Below are 18432 nucleotides of genomic sequence, written 5' to 3'. Positions count from 1 at the left end.
CGCATTTTGAAAATTTCATGGGGAAAAAAAAAAAAAGAAAAAAAAAAAAAGAAAAAAAAAAAAGAAGTTTTCTTATGGAAAAAGAAATAGTAGATTGAATTGGCTCCTCTGTGTACAACAGGGTAAAATTTGAGGAGGTGCAAAAAGAGAAAGGAGAGAAATTCCTGCTCAGAAGGCCCCGTGGGGCTTCAGGTGGAAGAAAGGGCTCCTGCCATGGAGGTTTAGGGAAACGCCAGCCTTGCCAACAAGGAGCTCAGCCAAAAGCCTTCAGCCCTGGCCCTGCGGAGGGCTTTGGGGCCAGCCCCGATGCCGTGGCCCTGCCTTTGCCGCGGCAGCCCCGCACTGGGCTTTGGGCACCCGCCCTGCGCCGCCCGTGGGAAACCCGCGCAGCTCCAAACCACGGGTCTTGTGATTATTATTATTATTTTTTTAATTCTTATTATTTCAGTCCCATGATTTTGTTTTCACTGTTTCTAATTCTTCGCCTTGGGGAAGGGAGGCAGGGAACAGCGCAGGGTTTGTACTGCTGTGGTTTTTTTGGGTGTTGTGGGCCACAATCTGAATTTTAACTGACAAGGCATTGCCATCCAGACTGCGGGAGGCAGATGTAGCGATAAACAGCGGTAATGCAGCTTTGGAGGAGCTGTGTTTGCAGCACAACCAGCGTTTTCACTTCGTTTCACCATTTCACTTCTTTCCTTCTCTTTATCCAAGCAGTGAAAATCAATCAATCATCAGTCTCCCAGCAGAAATCGCGGCATTGTGCTCACTTCAGGGCAGTTGCTAGGACATCTTGGTGGAGCGCAAGAATGTGCTTGGCCAATGGCAGGTAAAGATTAAATCCTGCACCATGCTGAGTTGTCAGAACTGGAGGGATCACATTATTTCTAGGTAATTTAAATGACTCTGAGAGATAGAGTTTTAAACTTGCGTGGTATTTTTCCCTCTAAAAAGTCCCAGAGCACTTCCCTGGCAGATTGGGATGGAGAAACTGTCCCCAGAGATAAAATATGACAAGCGAGCGATAGCACCCGCAGTAAAGTAAAGCAAAGCCTTGTTTGAATGCCAGGGGAAGGGGCATCCAGGCAGACGTACGTATACGTGCCCACGCCGCACGCCCTCGTGAGCAAGGCACGAAGAAGAGTTCAGCTTTGGGGTCTGCATGAAGGTGAGCTTGGGGGGAGCTCCGTGTGCCGGCCCCACTGCTCACCTCCCCATCCCAATCCCCCATCCCATCCCCACCGCCCTGCCACGTCCCCTGCTCTGAGTCACCGGCCCTGCAGCTGCGCTCGCTGCGTGGCCTGCGTCAGGCCCCGGGGTTTTCCACGCCTTGCAATCGCAAAGAAATCAGCTGGGGCTGCGGTGGTGGGGGATCGGGATGGTGAATGTCCCGTTGGTGACGTGGCCATGCTCCCACCTCAGCTGCAGCCTCCTGTGTCCGTGTGCCCCCTTGGCAGGACAGGGTGGCAGCATCACCACCATTCAGGTGGTGGGGGAACGCTGTTACCCTCAGCTAAGCAGCACAGACCCCTCTGAGTGCCTTCGTTATCCCTAATTTAACACAGGCTGGGTTGTGCTTAAAGAGCACGAGCGAGGCCTGGGTGAGCCTGCAGCCCCAGCACACCACAGCTTGTCTCCTGAAAGTTTCTTCACCGCTTTTCTCAGGAACACGCAGAATGGAAATAGGAGCTCCTGCCAGGGAATTTCCACCCCGAGTCGGTAACGTTTGAGCTGTGTGAATGAGATGCCAAAAGAGTTGATTTTTCTTTTATTTTTCTGGAAAGTTGGCTCTGTAGGGGTGTGGTGTGGTTGCGGGTGTGGTGGCACTGGTGCTGCACCGAGCTGGGCTCCTCAGTGCTGCTCGGGGAGAAAAAAAAAGATGGCAAGGCGTGTCCCTGGAGAGGTCAGGGCACCCCTGCAGCACCAAGCATGATGAGTTTTGGAGCTGCTTTCTGGTGGAGACAGCTCTCAGAGCTTTCCTTGCAAGCAGGGAGGCAACATCCATGTTTTAAAAGCTCACGGCAAACCGAAAACTACAGATCTCCCACTGAGTTTCTGAGGAAGTGACTCTCAGCTGAAAACAGCTCTGCCTCTGAAGCACACGAGTGGCGTGGAGGAGGTCAGGGCTGCCAGCTGCGGCGGTGCCGCTGCTCGGTGTGCTGACACACTCCTCGCGGGGCCTCGCTGGCAGGCTGGAGGTGGCTGCACGACGGAAGACGGGGCTAAATAAAGGTCTGCCACCTCCGTAATTCCGGCAGCTGAATTTCAGCACGGTATCTAGTCACAACGTGACATATCTGCTCAGATTGAGGAGCCAGCCCCAAACCTCTCTAATTTTGGCAATGCTGGGCGGCAGCCAAAATGATTAATGGAGCGATCTCTGCTAAGGTGGGTTGTTCCCGAGGTAGCCTGCCGCAGATCTTCCCTGCACCTATCTGTGCAGATCATCTGCAGCAAGCCCTGGCTCTGGTTAGCTGACATTAATGTAATTTATTTCAAAAACCTGTCTTCGGGAGGTGCCTTTTGCAGTGAATTTGCATCTGCAGGATGGAAATCTGTGGGGCCCCAGCATCGGGCTGTCCTGGCACTGTGGTTTCCAGTGAAACTGGGGCTGAGCCACCCCGGCAGCTCCTCACTGCTGGCTGGGAGCCCTGCAAGCGCTCCCCTGGGATGCCTGTCAAAACCAGTGTAGTGTTTTTAAAGAGTGGCCAAAATCGAAGGGCTTCAGCCAGCTGTTTGTGCCATTATTTTATTTGTTTTTCCTTTTGTGTGCTGCTCCCAGTTGCCCTCGTCTCAGTGAGACCGGGGAGAGGAGCAATGTCCCAGCACCTCCTTGGGAAGTGCAAAGACCCTGTGTGAGGAGACGAGGGAAGGGGTAGCACAGCTGTGCCCCCATGGTGGTACGAAGAGGGATTTGGGGAGGTTTAATGGTGTCTTGGAGTGAGGTCTGAGCCAAAGCTGCTGGCCTGGGTCATTGTCCATGTTATGGCTGAGGTCTGACTTGGGCCTCCTAGCCCTGCAGGGTGCCCCCACCTGCCCTGGCCGAGCTGTAAGGTGACCTTGGGAAGTTTTGGGGTACCTAGTACATTGCCAAAGGGCTGCAGTATGTCACAGCTCAGCCCTTGGGCCCTCTGAGCACTGCAGAGCTCACCTGATGGCAGGCTTTGAAGGGCAAATGTCCAGGCACAAATGGTAGGGTGGTGGAGAACGGGGCAGAGGGAGCCCCAGGGCAGGAGATGAGGCAGAGCTTCAGGGACCTGGGCTTCATCCTGGAAGGGCTCAGGAGGGGACATCTGGTCCTTCATGAGAACCAGGGGGTGCTGCTGTGTGGGCTGGGTGTCAGGAAAAGCAGGAGAGGCCTGGCCGCCTGGGCGAAGGTCTCCGAGGGGTGCTTCCAAGGAGGACTTCCCCCGGGAGGAAGAGAGAGAAGGGCCTGGAGAAGATCCAAGCCCTCTTCTGAGAAAGAGGGTGAGGCCAGACAGGGTTGGTTCGGGACTTTGTTTGGGTGTGCTTGGAACTGCGTGGAGCTGGGGAAGCACCGGGAGCGGGAGGATGAAGATAAGCTGTGGGCTGCGGTGCTGGATGGAGCCGGGCCCCGGGCTGCTGGCGGGGGTGAATCACCCACCCACACCTGCAGAAAGCACCTTGCTGCCTGGATTTGCAGCTATCTCTGCTGAACTGTTGGTTTTTTTTCTTGATGTAAATAGGAAATGACTTCTGCAGCTGAGCCTTTGTGGGCACAGGGCTATAAAAGGCACTGCCATTTTACATACCACATCTCCGCCTGAGAGAGAGGAAGGAGGCTCTGCTATTACAGCGACATAGTTAATACGCAAATATATGTGGCTCCATAGGGCTTGAATATCTTCTGGAAGCAAAATAGTTATGAGGGCTGAGTCCTTTGCCTGCTCTGCATGACTTAAAAAAAAAAAAAAAGTTGTTTTTATTTCATGCAGGGAGTCCCGGAGCCCAGCTGTTTCCACATAAGGCTGCAGCTCGTGAGGACTGAGCATTGCCCCCGGGCCTGGACGCAGCCAGGTTTTCTTCCACGCTTCTGTCTGGGCTTGTGCTTGCCAGGAGAGGCTCGGGAAGGCTGTGGCCCGTAGCCCCTCAGTGCAGAGGGCAGTGCTGAGGACGGCAGGGGTTGCTCAAGGCCCCGTGGTGCTCGCCGCTGGCTGTGGAAGGTCGCTGGTGGCGTCCTGCTGCGCCCATGGGCGAGGGCCTCGCGGCCGTCAGGGTGCATCACCAGGGGGTGATTCAGCAGCTTTCTAGAAACGCCAGGGCCTAAAAGAAGCGAAGAAGGAAGTTTTCCTTCTGTGTCTCATTGTGTGTTAAGAAATAAGGCAGCTTGGGCTGTCCCTTTTAGGGAAAAGGGAAATTTGGCACAAAAAAGCCCCTCCCTACCTCCACACATCTCCCCACCGCATGCCTCCGCTTTGCTATTCACTTGTTTTGACATAAAGTACTTTCCCCGAAAGATATTAGTCACAACTTTGGCTTCCACCAGCCAACTCTTCACCTTCCTCAGAACAGCCTGGAGCGGCGAGGTTGGTGGGTGCGATGGCGCCGGGGCGGGGGCTGCGTTTAGCACCCGTGGGAGGCTCCGCACCGAGGGTCGGGAGCCCCAAATCTGCCGCCTGCGGGGCCAGCACAGGCTGCGAGAGGGGACCTAGGGGATGTGCCAGCAGGAGAGAGGGGCTCAAGCTGCCCCCTTGAAGATGACAAGGTGTGAGGACACAAAGCTGGGACACCAGCGAGTAGCGTCATGAGGATGCTTATGTTAGCTTTGCCCAGAAAGGCTGGAGCGGTGGCTACAGCACAATGTTGACTAATCCATGCTGATGGGTGTCAGATTGGAATTATCTGCCCCAAATCCTGTTTTCTAGCAGGAACTGCTTTCCCAAGCAGCTCCTCACCAAGGGGAGGAAAACCAGAAAGCGGCACGTTGGATCAGCTGCGTGCTCCCGAGGGTTCCTGTGAAGGCAGGAGCTCTTGCTTCTCATGTTTGCTTCAACACAGCCCTAAAATATTCCCAGCCCGTAGCAGATGCACACACGAGCAAGCTTGTAGTCGCTGTGGGATGGAGGAGGCAATGAGCCCTGTCATCCCCTACCCTTCTTCAAGTAATTATCGCGCGCTTCGCGCCCTAATGAGAACTGCTCCATTTTCCTATCCTTCCACTCCGCTGCTCCTTCCTCACAGCTGCTGCTCAGAGGTCTCCTTCATAAAGCTGATCTGGCAAAGGGGTTATATTTTATTTTAAAAAAGATAAATCATTGGAAATCTGCAGTGCAGCTGTGCATTATCACGCCCATGACCTGCTAATTGGGTAACAGGTCTGTGAGGATGGCGGTGCAGGGCGAGGGGCAGAGCACAGCGAGGATGGCAGCGGGATGGGGAGCCTCCAGCAAGGGCTTTGGCAGGATGCTGACAGGAACGGGGAAGTAACAAGTCCCTGCAGCCACATGAGACTGAAGGAAAGTAAGCAGGTACCGCTGACACGAAGCCCTCTGTGAAACAAACCCAGGCTGTGGGCGGGATGCCCCTGGAGAGAGGGATGGGGGCAGCTTGGAGAGGTAGTGCTGTACTGCAGGGCAGGCTGGGGTTAAAGCATCGTCTGGTGCAGATGTTCTGTACCTAGGCTGTGCGCAGCCCATGGTGGGTCTCAGGCACTTTATGCCTAAAGATAGAAGTGATTTATCTTGGTCCCCCTCTCCCCAGCAGAAACAGTTCAGGAAGGAAACAACAAACTCCATCCCTCTGCCAGGGATGCTCCCTGCTCAGGAGTGCTTTTTGCGGCTCTCTCTGGTGCAGGCAAGTCTGCAGGAGGCAGAGGAGAGGCGTGCTCTGCATGCGGGGCCCTTCAGCCTGCGAACACAGCTCAGCCCAGCCCCTGATGGACCTCTCCTGCTCCAAACCCTGCAGAGAAGCAGGTCAGAGCACAACTCGGGGTGCTGAGCCACACCTGTAGAGAAAAGGGGCTTCCACGTTGCTGGGTCTGAAGGCTCCCAGCAGCTCGGTGCCTGCATCCTGCAGAATCTGCCTTCCTGCAGCAGGAGAACCGCCTGTCTGCCAGTCAGGCAACTGCTGATTTCCACCCCCTGCATCCCATTCCCAGGGCTGCATCTCCCAAATCTGCTTTGCCACAGCTGTGAGTCAGTGCCAGAAGAGCTGAGAACAGGCAAACCTGGGATAAGCACTGGAAAAAAAGGGCTTGAGGGGGCCTGGTGAGGCTGGGAAGGGGCTGCCTTCTCAGAAATGCTGCAAGCCCAGCCCAAAATCCCTCTTGCTCCTGCAGCTGCACACAGAGCTGTGGGCTTCCCCTCTGTAACTGCGAAGGAGAATGCAGTGCTGTGGGACCTGTGGGTGAGCCGGGGTCTGGTGGCTTCAGCCAACAATGCGGCTGGCTCAGGGATTCCGGGGAAAACTCAAAAACCTTGAAAAGCTGGGAAACAGGAATGCAGAGCAGGGCGAGAGAAAATGAGACAAAGTCATCGCTTCCCAAAACCTTCACAGTGAAGGAAACACCTCCCACTGTCTGGAGGATCCATGGGAATATTATAATATTTGTTCCAAAAACATGACTGGGTGGATCCAGAATTACTGACGCAGGCACAGGCAGCTAATTGAATTCATACGTAGGAACCCTGGACACCATCTGGCCTCAATAAAACGTGGGTCCGTAGCTGCTTCGTAGCAGATGGTTCTTCATTTTCATAATCTTAAATCAAAAGATCATCTTTATATCTGGAGATCAAAGGCACCTAATGTCTCTCTGGTCAAGGTTTATAAAGCGAAACCTCTCTGTCTTGGCTGACGTGAGAGTCAGACAGGGTTTTCCCCTGGAACATTTGCCGAGGGTCCGGGCAGTGACATCTGGGTAGCAGCTGCAGATGCGCTCAGCTCCTCAGGGCAGGGACTTGGTTTTCATTCTGTAGTCATGCAGTTCATAAAATCAGAAGGGACAGTCATAATTTTCTTGTGTGGCCATTTCTGTTTCCCCACATTACCGGGATGTATCCCCTGTGATTTATTTTTTTTTTTAATGATGAAATTATTCTTTCTTCCCTTAGAAAAAACCGCTCAGAGCGTTGCCTGACCCATGGGCTGTTTGTCCCATGCCAAGCCCCACCGCGTGGCTGTGCCAGGCCAGCCCCGTGCCCCAGCTCCACTGGGAGAGGAACCTGGCCAGGATCACAGCAAGCCCCTGCTCGGCTCCAGGTGTGTGCAGGTGGGGAGCACTTGGCAGCAACGGGGAGAGGGGAGAATAAGAATACCTAAGAATAAGGTGTGTGGTTGCTCGGAGCACCCTGGGTATGGGTTATAACAAACGGAGCCCTGCAGCCTGCTCGTGACCCTCCTTCGGACCGTGGCTATCTGCTCGCTGGTGCTCGGCTCTCATCAGCTGGGAGGTGCAGGGAAACTGCCTCTCTCCTGCACTGGGGCTCTCTTTGCACTTCAAACGCCGCTGCCTGTGGTTGATGTTTGCGCCACAAGCAGCAGGCATCTCCGAGGGGGATGAGGAGGGAGAGAGCCAGCACTTCCCTGCCATTGTGTGGGTTTCGCCTGCAAACCTCACCGCCCCGTCTGGGAGGTGGCAGCGATCCTCCCAGCAGACAGCAGGGTCCCACCTCGGTTCCTCTTCACCTGGAGATGAAAGTGCTCTGGCTGCCCGTGTAGGCGGGGCAAAACTAGTTAAAAACCTCATTAGAGAAAGTATTTGGGGAAGACAGCAACACCCTCAGTTGTGGTTTGCTCCAGTGCTTCTCAGCCAGATCGCTTCTGATACAGAGGGAAGGGCACCCCGAGACACATTCCTGTCAGCTGCTTCTCCTCTCGCCATGCGTTCAGGGTGCTTCGCCCTGCTCCAGCCCCAGGCCGGCTACAGGAGGCTTCTGTGGTGTGGGGTGGTCCTGGGTTGGGCTGGAGGAAAGCAAGAGTGTGTGTAATCTTGATTCGGCACAAATCCACCGTGAATATTTCCTATTTTGCTTAATTCCTGTTCGTGCTTATTCCGGCTGCACTTGCAGCAGGAGGAATGCCCGGCCCGCGTCTGGCTTGCGATACGCAGGGGATCGGGGTGGCAGGTGGGGAGGAGGCAGGTCTGCGCTCAGAGTTTGGGCTTCTCAGTTAGAGAGTGACTGGTTGTGCTCTGCCACGGCCGATCCAGGCCGTCCCAGAGCTCAGCCACGTTCCCATCCAAGTGCTGTAAGGCCGCACGGCCCCAAACCTCCTGTGCACGGTGTGTCCAGGTGCTGCTGCTGGGCACCTGCGCTACCTTTACCTCCTGCGTTTCCTTTGCACAAGAATTTAATATAATCAAAAGGGTCAAATGCTCACTGACAACCAGTGTGCTCGGATTCTTGTGGTCCTTTTCCCTCTCCCAATGGAGGAGCCACGTGCACCGTGCTGCCGAGCAGGTGCCCTGGGTGTGATGCTACTGCCCTGCGGTGTGCAGGCTGGGCTCAGCGAGCCCACCCGCTGCATCTGGGCTCGCTCGCCTTTATCCCCAGCAAGGGGGCTGGCAGCGTCCCTGCCAAGCTGGGCCATGTCCATGTGTGCCACCCTCGCTCTTCACTTCTGCCACGAGCTGCTGGGACCCTCTCTCTGTGCCTGCCAGCTGTGACATTTGTGCTTGGAGCTGTGTCCCCCTGGACTGACCAGGAGTTGCCTTCTGTGCCATCAGCAGCACATGGATCGCACAGACCTCATCTGTGGGGCCAAGGTTTAAGCCACCCGTGTCCTGACACGAACCAGAAGGACAACGCTCTGCAATGCTCCCACTCCCTTTCTTGTGCCTGCTTGGTTTTTATCTTTTATTGTTTTTTGGGGGAAATCTTTTAAATCCAGTTAGCAGGCTGGGAACGCTTTTAATGTGACTGACTCAGAGGAAATGCATCGTGGCCCTGCAGCTGCTGTTCCCCACATCCCACAGACAGAACAAAATCTACCCAGACGCCGAGCTCCCGCGGTATTGATTCTTACCGGGGTGCGTGGATGCCAGTGAAAAATAAATAATGCTGCAGTTGAAAGGTGTGGCGTTTCCTAAGCCAGAGATCTGAAAGCGCCTCGCTTTGCTTTGCATACCTGCAGAGCACCGTGCTTTCTGCTTTTCAGATATGAAAGCTGAGGCACGGAGACATCTGATGAGGCTCCGCCGCTGACTCACTGTTTGATGTTAGGCAGAGCTGCGAGCGTGATCAGATAGCATTGTGCAGAGCGCTCACCAGACGGCTGTGTCACCGCGAGGAAAAGCAGCGCCCGGGCACCACGGCGTCTGCACCCGCAGCTGTCCCCCCCGTGCCCCGCAGCGACCCTTGGGGCCGGTGACCGGGGATGCGGTGGCCTTGCCCTGTCCCCCAAAGTCCTGCCGGGCAGAGGGGCGCGTGGCCGAGCCCCAAAGTCCCTCTTGCAGTGGTGGCTGCAGACAGGGCTCGAGGCGGTGCCGCTGCTGGGCCAGGCGGTGCCGCGGAGGCGCGCGGGTGTGCGGAGCGTGCCGAGGGCTCGTTCTCACGCGATGGGATGGGGCAGGCAGCCGGCGGGGAGCTGGGTAAGCAGCGCGAGCGCCCTGGCTGCCTGGGCTTGGCTCACAGCATGGGGCAGGGCAGGCTGTCACGGCGAGGCAGGGATGTTTTATTAAACAGAGTCTCAAAGTGGGCTAAAGTCTCTTATTATGAATTGTAATGTCCGCAAATTTTGCCACTTCCAAATAGTTTCCACCTACGGATTCCTCCCACTGCTGCACTCGGTGCTGGCAAGCGTCTCCGCGCACGGAGGAGAACGGCTTTCATTTGAATAGTCCGCAGGCAAGTTTCGCTGAGCGCTGCCAGCGTCCTGCCCGCAGCACGCACGTGCCCAGCAGCCACCCGCTGCCATTTACTTGCCCAGGACGCCACGGGGAGAGCAGCCCTCGCCGGATTTTCCCAGCGTTTTGTCCAAACGCGGTCCGTGGTAGCCCGAAACGATGTCACGAAACACAAAATCTCAACTCCTAACTCGCGGGCGATGCCTTTCATTGCACGAGGCAGTGCGGCCAGCTGTGCTGCTGAGACAGTGAGTCAGACACGCACCAGGCTGAAACCACGGCGCTTCACCATCAAGTCAAGCTTTTGCAACTACCTGCAGGCTACCAGAGGAAGAAGGCAGAGCCCTGGCGGATGACAAACTCTTCCTCACATCCTGCACTGCTAAGTCACGCAGTGCCCCTCTGGCTGCAGCAGGAGGGGCAGCACCCGGGGGGCTGCAGACCCCAGGGCGTGCACTGCGTGGGCTGGGAGCAGGGCCCTGCAGCTCAGCCCGTGGGTTGGCCGTGTCCCGTGGCTGGCAGTGCCCCGATGCCCCCCCTGCCTGCTCGTGCTGGTGGCTGGGGACGTGCCAGGCTGGGCACGAGGGCTGCCCGCAGGCAGCGTGGCTCCCGGCGCGCTTCTCCTCCTGCAGAGCCCTGGGAATAACCAGGCGGGCGCTGGGGATGCCTGGTGGGTGCCGGCAGCGGAGAGCCGCCACGCAGCGCCTCCCGCCCGCCTGCCCTTCGCTTCCAGCCCAAGCCACGGCTGTCCTCTAACCTCCGGTGCCAGTAACCTGAGCTGGGATTGCTGGAAATGAGAGGGAAGGAGAGCCGGCTATTTGATTACAGGCCACAGGCACATGCCTGGCCTTCACGGATATATTAAGTAAGAGACATTTTAAAACAAAACCACCCTCAGTAACCTTATCGTAAGCCCGAATCCACAACCCATCTGCTAACTCCCGGCGCTGCCCACATAGGCTCCCATCAGGCGCGGGTGCCGGGGATTTTCGGAACGTTTCGCCCCAAATCGCCGTGCCGGGAGGCAGCGCCCCGGGAAGGTGCCGCCGCGGGAACCCGATCCCTTCAGCACGCCCTCGGGAGCAAGCTGCGAACCCTTGCCTTTTCGTGCGTCTGTAAATAACTCCAAATCCCCGCGGGACGCGAGCTGCTGCTATCCTGTGACACTCAGCCCCTCCGAGACAAGCCTCCGGAGGCCTGCTGCTCTCCTCGTGGCTTTAGAAAATTAAAGCCTTTTTCAACGTTTCGCCGCTGCCCTAATCGCGCGCGCGCGCTGCGGAGGAGCCCTCCACGTCGAAATAATTCAGCAAACAAAATCGAGACGGCAAATTGATGATTGCATCAGCCCCAGCTTATGAAAGCTGATCCTCGGGAAAATGTAATTCAACGCTCGGCAATCTAACTTGATGCCCAAGAATGCGATGGCTTCGCTCGGGTCCTCTTTTTAGGGGGACTCCTAAATCCTTGGCAACTTCCCTTAAGGTCATGAGTAAATCCCGATATGGAGGATTGTTTGGCGAGCACGAGAACAGTAAAAGGGCTAAATAATTGGGGATTACCTCTGACCCTGATTTGTAGCTCACCACCCACTGCAGGAATGTACCAAATATCTGAAAGAGCGTGCAGGAGTCAGACAATTCATGGGCATGAAGCTGTCCACGTACAGGGAGTCTGAACTTAAAATGCAGAGCAGGTTGGCCCCAAGCCTCATTTTTCATCAGCAATCAGCTGCAGCGAGCTCTGATTATTTCTCCTGCCTCGGACAGAGGGTCAGCGATGGGACAGATTATAAATTGCACGCAATTTTGTCCCCCGTTTGTTTGGCAAACAGCAGCTGGGGTCTTGGGGGCAGAAAGAGGATGAAGCACCCGATCCCCCCCCCAATTATTTCTGATTGTGACCGTCCCCTGTGCTGCAGGAGGGGACAGACACAGCAGCTCCAGCTTTCTGATGGTTATCACTGAGCTTGCCGAGTGCCTGTACGCACGACCAGCCCCGCTGTGCGCCCTCAGCCCGGGGCTGTGACCCTGCCCCTCTGCGCTTTTTTTGGGGGCAGGCGAGCCCCCTCCTCTGCGGCAGCGCTGCTCTGGGCGTGCAGCACCACGGCAGCCCCTGGGGATCCCAGAGCCAGCGCCAGGTCTGCAGGCTCGGACCAAAATCCCCAAAAGTGCTGGGGCTGCCTGGGGCACCCCCCAGCCTCCTCTGGGCTCTGAGCTCCGTCGTTGGCTGCGCGTGCTGCAGCTGGGAGCTTGGAAGGAGTTTAGGAGGTGGTTGGTTTTTTTTATTATTAAAAAAAAAACAACTCACATTTACAGCCAGCAGATTTCTGCAAGGCTCTAATTTCTCCTGGGATTCCTGCCGGTAACGACAGGCACCTTCCGAGGCCGGTGAGCCTGGAAAGGGCTGCCTCCAGCTCCGGTATCCAGCCTCTTGGTGCTCTCACGTAACAGCTGCTGACCTCAGATTCCTCCCTACGTGGAGCAGCCCAGGACCCGGGCGATAAGAGAGGCAGCCCGCTGAAGTTCTGCCATTCCCTTATCTCGCTCCCTGCGCCTTTTATCTGATGAGCTTGCCTCCACTTGCTCGGCGCTCGGCAGGGAAAAATGACCGTAGCCCTTCGGGAGGAGAGGTTTGCTTTGGCAGGTACACGCCACCGCAGCCACGCTCGGCGCTTTTGCAACAGCTGGCACCCAGCAGCCGGGGGATGCTGTGCAGGAGGGGAGACCCCCCCCGAAGGGGAACCCCCCCCCACGCTGGGGGAAGCCCCCCGAGCCCCCCCCGACCCCCTCCAGCCGAGCCCCCCGCGGCGGCTGCGCGTCCCCATCGCCCCTCCGCCTTTTGGGGTGCCTCCAAAGGAAGGGCGGGGGGGTGGAAAATCCCAAATCCCCGAGGGAAATGAGATGAGTGCGGGGAGGGGGGGGGGATGCTCGGTGGGCACCCCCCCCCCCCCCTTTCCACAGTGCCCCCGGGGCCGGCGGGGCAGCACCGGAGGCGTCCGGGGCGCGGTGCGCTCCGTCGGGGCCGCCGTGAGCCGCAGGCTCCGAGCCCGTGCGCCCCGGGGGCGGCTCCTGCTGCCCCCCCCGGCACGTTGCGAGGCGGCGGCGGCTCTGCCTCCACGTGAGGCTCATGTGATGGGGACGGGGGGAGGACGGGGAGAGGACGGGGAGGGGGGGGGGGGGCGGCCCGGCGCGCCCGCCCCGGCGGCCGCCAGACGTGCCGGGAGTCACAGGGTAGCGCACGTCGCCGCCGTCCACCCACTCGCCCGCATTTAACCCGGGCCGCCGCCTCCCGGAGCTCCTCAGCCGGCGCGGACACGGCATGAGCAGCCCGGCCTGAGCTCTGCTCTGCCCGAAGCTCTTTTCCTCGCCCCCCCCTCTCCCCCCCACCCCTCCCTCCCCTTTACCCCGGGCTCGGCTCCGCACCGCGCAGGATGGAGCGCATCCCCAGCGCGCAGCCCCCGCCCGCCTGCCTGGGCAAGCTGCCCGCCCTGGAGAGCGGCGACGTGCCGGGGTAAGGGCTGCGGGCTCGGGGGGAGGAGGAGGAGGAGGAGAAGGAGAGGAGAGGAGCGAAGGAGAGGAGCCCCCTCCCCTCCCCGACCCCCCAGCCGCGGCCCCCGGGGGTAACCTGGCTGCTTTCGTTTCGCCCGTGCAGGCTGGACTTCGCGCACATGTACCAAGTGTACAAGCCCAGGAGGGGGCTGAAGCGCAGCGAGGACACCAAGGTAAGGAGCGGGGGACCCCGGGCTGCCCCCAGCCCCGTCCCGACGGCTCTCGGGAACCTGGGGAGGGGGTGAGGGACGCGCACAAAGCCCCCCCCCGATCCCCGGAGCCCGGAGCCCGGCGGGCGCCGCGGGGTGGCCGTGCGGAGCGCTCACCCGGCGCCGCTCCCCGCAGGAGACCTACAAGCTGCCCCACAGGCTCATCGAGAAGAAGCGGCGAGACCGCATCAACGAGTGCATCGCCCAGCTCAAGGACCTGCTGCCCGAGCACCTCAAGCTCACGGTGGGTGCCGCCGGGACCCGCTCCCCCCCCCCTTCTCCAGCTCCCCCCTGCCCGCCGCGCACCCCGGCACCGCCACCCCGGGGGCGCACGGACCGGGGCTGCTCCTGCTCCTGCTCCTGCCCCTGCTCTTGCACCCGGAGCCCCCCACAGCCCCGCAGAGCCCCGGCCCGGGGGGGTGGCGGTGCCGGGGGTGCCGCGCACGGAGAGGGACTCGCTTCTCTGCGCCCCCCCAGGCGCTCCGAAAATCCCCGTGCTGCGCACTGACAGCCGCCCCGGGCTGCCTCGCAGCTGCCTGCCACAGGGTGCCCAGCACAGAGAGCGTGCCCGGGGCTGCGGGGGGCAGCGGGGATCCCCCGGGCACGGGGCTGCCCCCGAGCCTCTGCCCCAAAGTGCATCACCCCATCCCCTGCTGCCCACCTCCCCATCCCCTGCTGCCCACCTCCCCTTCCTCTGCTGCCCTCCACCCCATCCCCAGCCGCCCACTGCCCTGTCCCACACCACCCATTGCCCTTTTCTTCCCCTCCACCCTGTCCCCTGCTCCCCTGTCACCCCGTCCTTGCCCCGCCGCCCCGGACACGCTGGCAGCCCCATCAGGCCCTGGGTGCGCAGCCGAGCGGCAGCGGGTGCCAACCTGTCCCTTTGCTTGCAGACCCTGGGTCACCTGGAGAAGGCTGTGGTTCTCGAGCTTACCTTGAAGCATGTGAAAGCGCTGACCAACCTGATTGAGCAGCAGCAGCAGAAAATAATTGCTTTACAGAACGGTTTACAAGCGGGTGAGTAGTCACACCGTGCCGGTGCGCGCTCGGTGACTTTCTGCCGGGTCTCTGGGAGGCAGTGGTGGCACCTCGCTCCTGAGAAGGGAGGAGGCAGGACCCACTTCTTGTAATCGCCTTCATTTTCTCTCTCTTTGCTTGTGAGCTTGCGCAAAAAAAAAAAAAAATAGATGCTTTTCTCAGTGTGGTCAGTCTCAAGTGCACTGTGCAGTTGTTTTAAAATTAAAGTGGGTTTTAAGTAGTTTTATTTAAAGCTGGGGTTTGCTGTGAGGTTCTCTCCAAAGCCATTCAGATCTTTACATTCATGTTCAAGAGCTTTGGATCGAGTCCAGTTGCGTTTCTTTGCTTTCAAAATGCACAGAGACCTGCTCTATAGGCACCTTTGCAGGTCTCTGTCAGCTCGCTGCCTGTGCTCTGCAGGCGAAGGGGGGACCCGGTGTGGCAGCTTATCGTGCTTGAGCTGTACTTCCTCCTTCTGTTTTCACATGTGGCGCTCACGTGAATCTGATAAGTAAAATTTAGCTTTTCTGAGGAGCCTTCCCCGGCTCTGCCAGCCTCGGGGAGTGCAGCAGAGCTTTGAGCACAGCCCCTGGAGCGGGTTCGCCCGGGGCCGCGGCTCCGGAGCTTTCCTGCCCGCACAGCGGGTGCCGTGCGGCCGCTGCCTCCCCCCTGCCGGTTCCCAGGGCTCATGCAGGCAGCGCAGAATTGGAAGTGCGTATGTGAAAGTGGGCAGAGGGAGGTAGAAGCGGTAAACCGGCTTCTTGTGCAGAAATGAATGCAGGATTCAGGCTGGCCGTCACGTCTGCCTCGCTCCCTGTGCGGCACCCAAAGTTTGGCATCGCCCCCGGTGCGCCTTGGAGCTGGTAATGGAACTATTTAAGCACGCTGTTAATTTTTAATTTCTCTCTTGTTAATGTTTCCTCAGGTGACCTGTCATCAAGAAACCTTGATTCCAGCCAGGAAATGTTTCGATCCGGCTTCCAGATGTGTGCCAAGGAAATGCTGCAATACCTGGCAAAGCACGAGAACGGCAAGGAGCTGAAGTCGTCGCAGCTGGTCAGCCATCTGCACCGCATGGCCGCCGAGGTGCTCCAGGGCGGAGCCGGCCGAAAGGCCGCAGACATCCCTCCTAAAATGGTGGACTTGAAAGAGAAACCCGTCTCCTTGAGCAAAGCGGCCGAGGGGCACGGGAAGAACTGCGTGCCCGTGATCCAGAGGACATTTGCGCACTCCAGCGGGGAGCAGAGCGGCAGCGACACAGACACAGACAGCGGGTACGGGGGCGAGCTGGAGAAAAGTGACTCCAAATCCGAACAGCAGTATTTTAAAAAGGATACCGATCTGAAATACACTGTCCAGGAGAGAATAAGCTCTATTAAGCAAGAGACTGAGGACCCGCCGGCCAAAAGGAGCAGGCTGGAGACGCCTGAAGACGAAGGGCCTTTTGGCAGTGACATGATGGGCTCCTCGAACGGCTTCCTGGGCCCCCACGCTCACCAGCCCCCATTGTGCCTGCCTTTTTATTTGATCCCGCCGTCCGCAACGGCCTACCTGCCGATGCTGGAGAAGTGCTGGTACCCAGCCTCCGTCCCCGTCCTGTACCCCAGCCTCCCGGCCTCCGCCGCAGCGCTCACGGGGTTCATGAACCCCGACAAAATCTCCCCCCCTCTGCTGATGCCCCAGAGACTCCCTTCCCCGGTACCAGCCCATTCCCCCATCGACTCCTCGGCCCTGCTTCAAGCTTTGAAGCAGATTCCTCCGTTGAACTTGGAAACCAAAGACTGAGCGCAGCGTGACCTTTCATTTTTCTGTTGTTGGTTTCTTTTTGTTTTTAGTTTGAGACTGTTTCACTTTTGTACATTGGCTGGACTGAGGTGTGGGGATAAGGTTCACCGCGCGTAGGAAGCTAAATCCCCTTTTCTCTGACTTGTCAGGTAGCTTGGAGAAGGATGAAGGATGCACCCAGGTTAGCTATTCAGAACGACTTCCAAAAGGACAGAAAGAAAAAAAAAAAACAAAAGGGTTTTATGCTTTACCCCTTAACTTCTTCCCTCTCCGCACCCGCAGAACAACAGCTGACTCTGTCAGCTGCGATGACGTTTCAAAGCTGTGAAAAAAAAAAAAACAAAACAATTCCATTCGGCAGATCTAGGTTTTGGGGTCTGTGGCTCTCAAACCATGGTACTTCTCGCAAGGGCTTTTAGCGCAGCGGCCCCGCAGGAGCCCGGGCCGTGGCGGTGCCCGGCTGGCGGCGCGCTCGGTGCCGGTGCTGGGGCTCGGTCCCTGCACGTGCCGGAGGAGCAGCGCGGCGGTCGCTGGCGGGTTGTGCACAGTCAGTGGTTCAGGTAGATTTAAGACGGGTTTCTCTCCACACCTTTGCTGATTATATATATATATATATATATATTTTTAATAAATAAAAGGTAGATGCTGCTTGGAAGCTTTACATGGCGTACATCTAAAAAAAAATAAATTAACACGCGCCCCTTCCTGTAACTTGAGCTGCTAGTTTGGGCCGGGCAGGGGAGAAAATATCCCAAGGATCGCTTTGCTTGCTGCACCTGACTCGGGGCCTCTCCCGCTGCTGGCCTGCCCCCGTGGCCGGCCTTTGGGGTCAGGGGCGCAGCGGGGCAGGTCGGGAGCGGGGTGCAGGGGTCGGTGCTGCCCGCCGGCCCTGCCCCGCCAGTGCCTTTGAGAAGCGAAGGGCTGGGGTTTGCGAAGGAGCCGAACCCGGCGGGGCCTGAGCATCCACGTTCCTCAGCCTCCTTGGCAAACCCCGGCCCACATTTCCGCATTAAACAGAGGGTTCGGGCTGTGACACTTGTCCCCTTCAATCCTAGAGCTGCAGGGGTCTTTCACCGCAGGCAAACATCGTGTCCAGTTCGGCTTTTTTTTATTAAAAAACAAACAAACTTCACTGCAGAGTGCAGTGCTCTACTTTTTTTTTTTTTTTTTACTTTTTTTTTTTTTTTCCTTACTGGTTTTGAGAACTGGTATCCGGAACAACTGTTGTATGGATTTTCATTTCATCCTCCCATTGCACCAGCTGTTGAGATGCACTATGCTTGATTGCAGGTTGTGTTCTAACGTTTATTTTGTTGTTGTTTTTTTTTGTTCTTTTTTTTTTTTTTGGTATACAGTTGTTGCCTTTATTTGTAAAATCCTGTTATAAATATATATATATTATATAAATATATTAAAAGGTAAAACGTTTCAGATGTCTATTATTTGTATAACTACTTGAGCATAAAAGAAGTGAGAAATATGAATGTATTCTTGTTTCTGGGTTGTCTTTTTTTTTTTTTTTTGAAGAGAAGAGTTTTTTGTTTTTCTCTAGGGAGAGGTACAGTGTTTATATTTTGGAGCCTTCTTCAAGGTGGGATATTGTACATATTTTTATCTCGAGTAAATGTTAAGTAGTTGTTTAAAAATACTTAATAAAATAATTCTTTTCCTGTGGAAGATAAGGGTTGGCCTCCTGTGCTTTTAAATATTTGATCCGGGTCATTTTGCAGGGCTCGATCCAGTAATGACTGGCAGCAGGACGGGGTCCCACAGGGGACCCGGGCTCCCCGTGCTCCTCGGGCCGGTCCTTGGCAGCGGGTGCCTGTGTCACCGGGGATATTCAGTCCCTGAACTCCGTCAGCACCATCAGGGATCGCCTCCCTTACTGCTTCCAGTCCTGGGCCAGGTGAGCCCGGCCGCCTTGGCACCTTCCCCCCGTTGGTTTCTACAGGTACGGGAGAAAGCAAGCTGCCAAGCTGCTGCCCAAAATTGCTTCCGCTCCCCAGCCCTGGCGCTGCTCCCCTCTCCTGCCTCCCGTGCCCCATCGCCACGTCTCGGAGCCCTTTGG

At 57.3% G+C, this 18432-nt stretch overlaps 1 protein-coding gene and 2 long non-coding RNA genes across 5 annotated transcripts; 2 read left to right on the top strand and 1 right to left on the bottom strand.

Moving 5' to 3' along the window:
• On the top strand, positions 1-9702 carry LOC311441952. Of its 3 annotated transcripts, none has more exons than XR_014696346.1 (5): positions 1-1719; positions 5337-5489; positions 5725-5933; positions 7074-7221; positions 9118-9702. It is a non-coding gene; the product is annotated as an uncharacterized lncRNA (long non-coding RNA). The 3 variants fall into 3 exon arrangements; XR_014696347.1 differs by having other exon boundaries at positions 8514-9692; XR_014696348.1 differs by lacking the exon at positions 9118-9702 and having other exon boundaries at positions 7074-7287.
• LOC311441953 lies at positions 2734-14635 on the bottom strand. Its single transcript, XR_014696349.1, has 2 exons — positions 14497-14635; positions 2734-4284 (listed from the first exon to the last, which is right to left on the bottom strand). It is a non-coding gene; the product is annotated as an uncharacterized lncRNA (long non-coding RNA).
• Positions 13021-18046, top strand: BHLHE40 (basic helix-loop-helix family member e40). Its single transcript, XM_084530634.1, has 5 exons — positions 13021-13315; positions 13457-13526; positions 13699-13806; positions 14456-14579; positions 15505-18046. Exons 1-5 carry the CDS (start codon positions 13236-13238, stop codon positions 16362-16364), a joined length of 1242 nt encoding a protein of 413 aa, XP_084386760.1. The 5' UTR covers positions 13021-13235; the 3' UTR covers positions 16365-18046.
• The last annotated feature ends 386 nt before the right edge of the window (positions 18047-18432 follow it).

This window comes from Aythya ferina (genome assembly GCF_964211825.1).
Source record: "Aythya ferina genome assembly, chromosome: 10".
NCBI classification, from domain to species: Eukaryota; Metazoa; Chordata; class Aves; order Anseriformes; family Anatidae; genus Aythya; species Aythya ferina.
The sequence above is the reverse complement of the archived record's forward strand: the minus strand, read 5'-3'. Positions and strand labels throughout refer to the sequence as shown.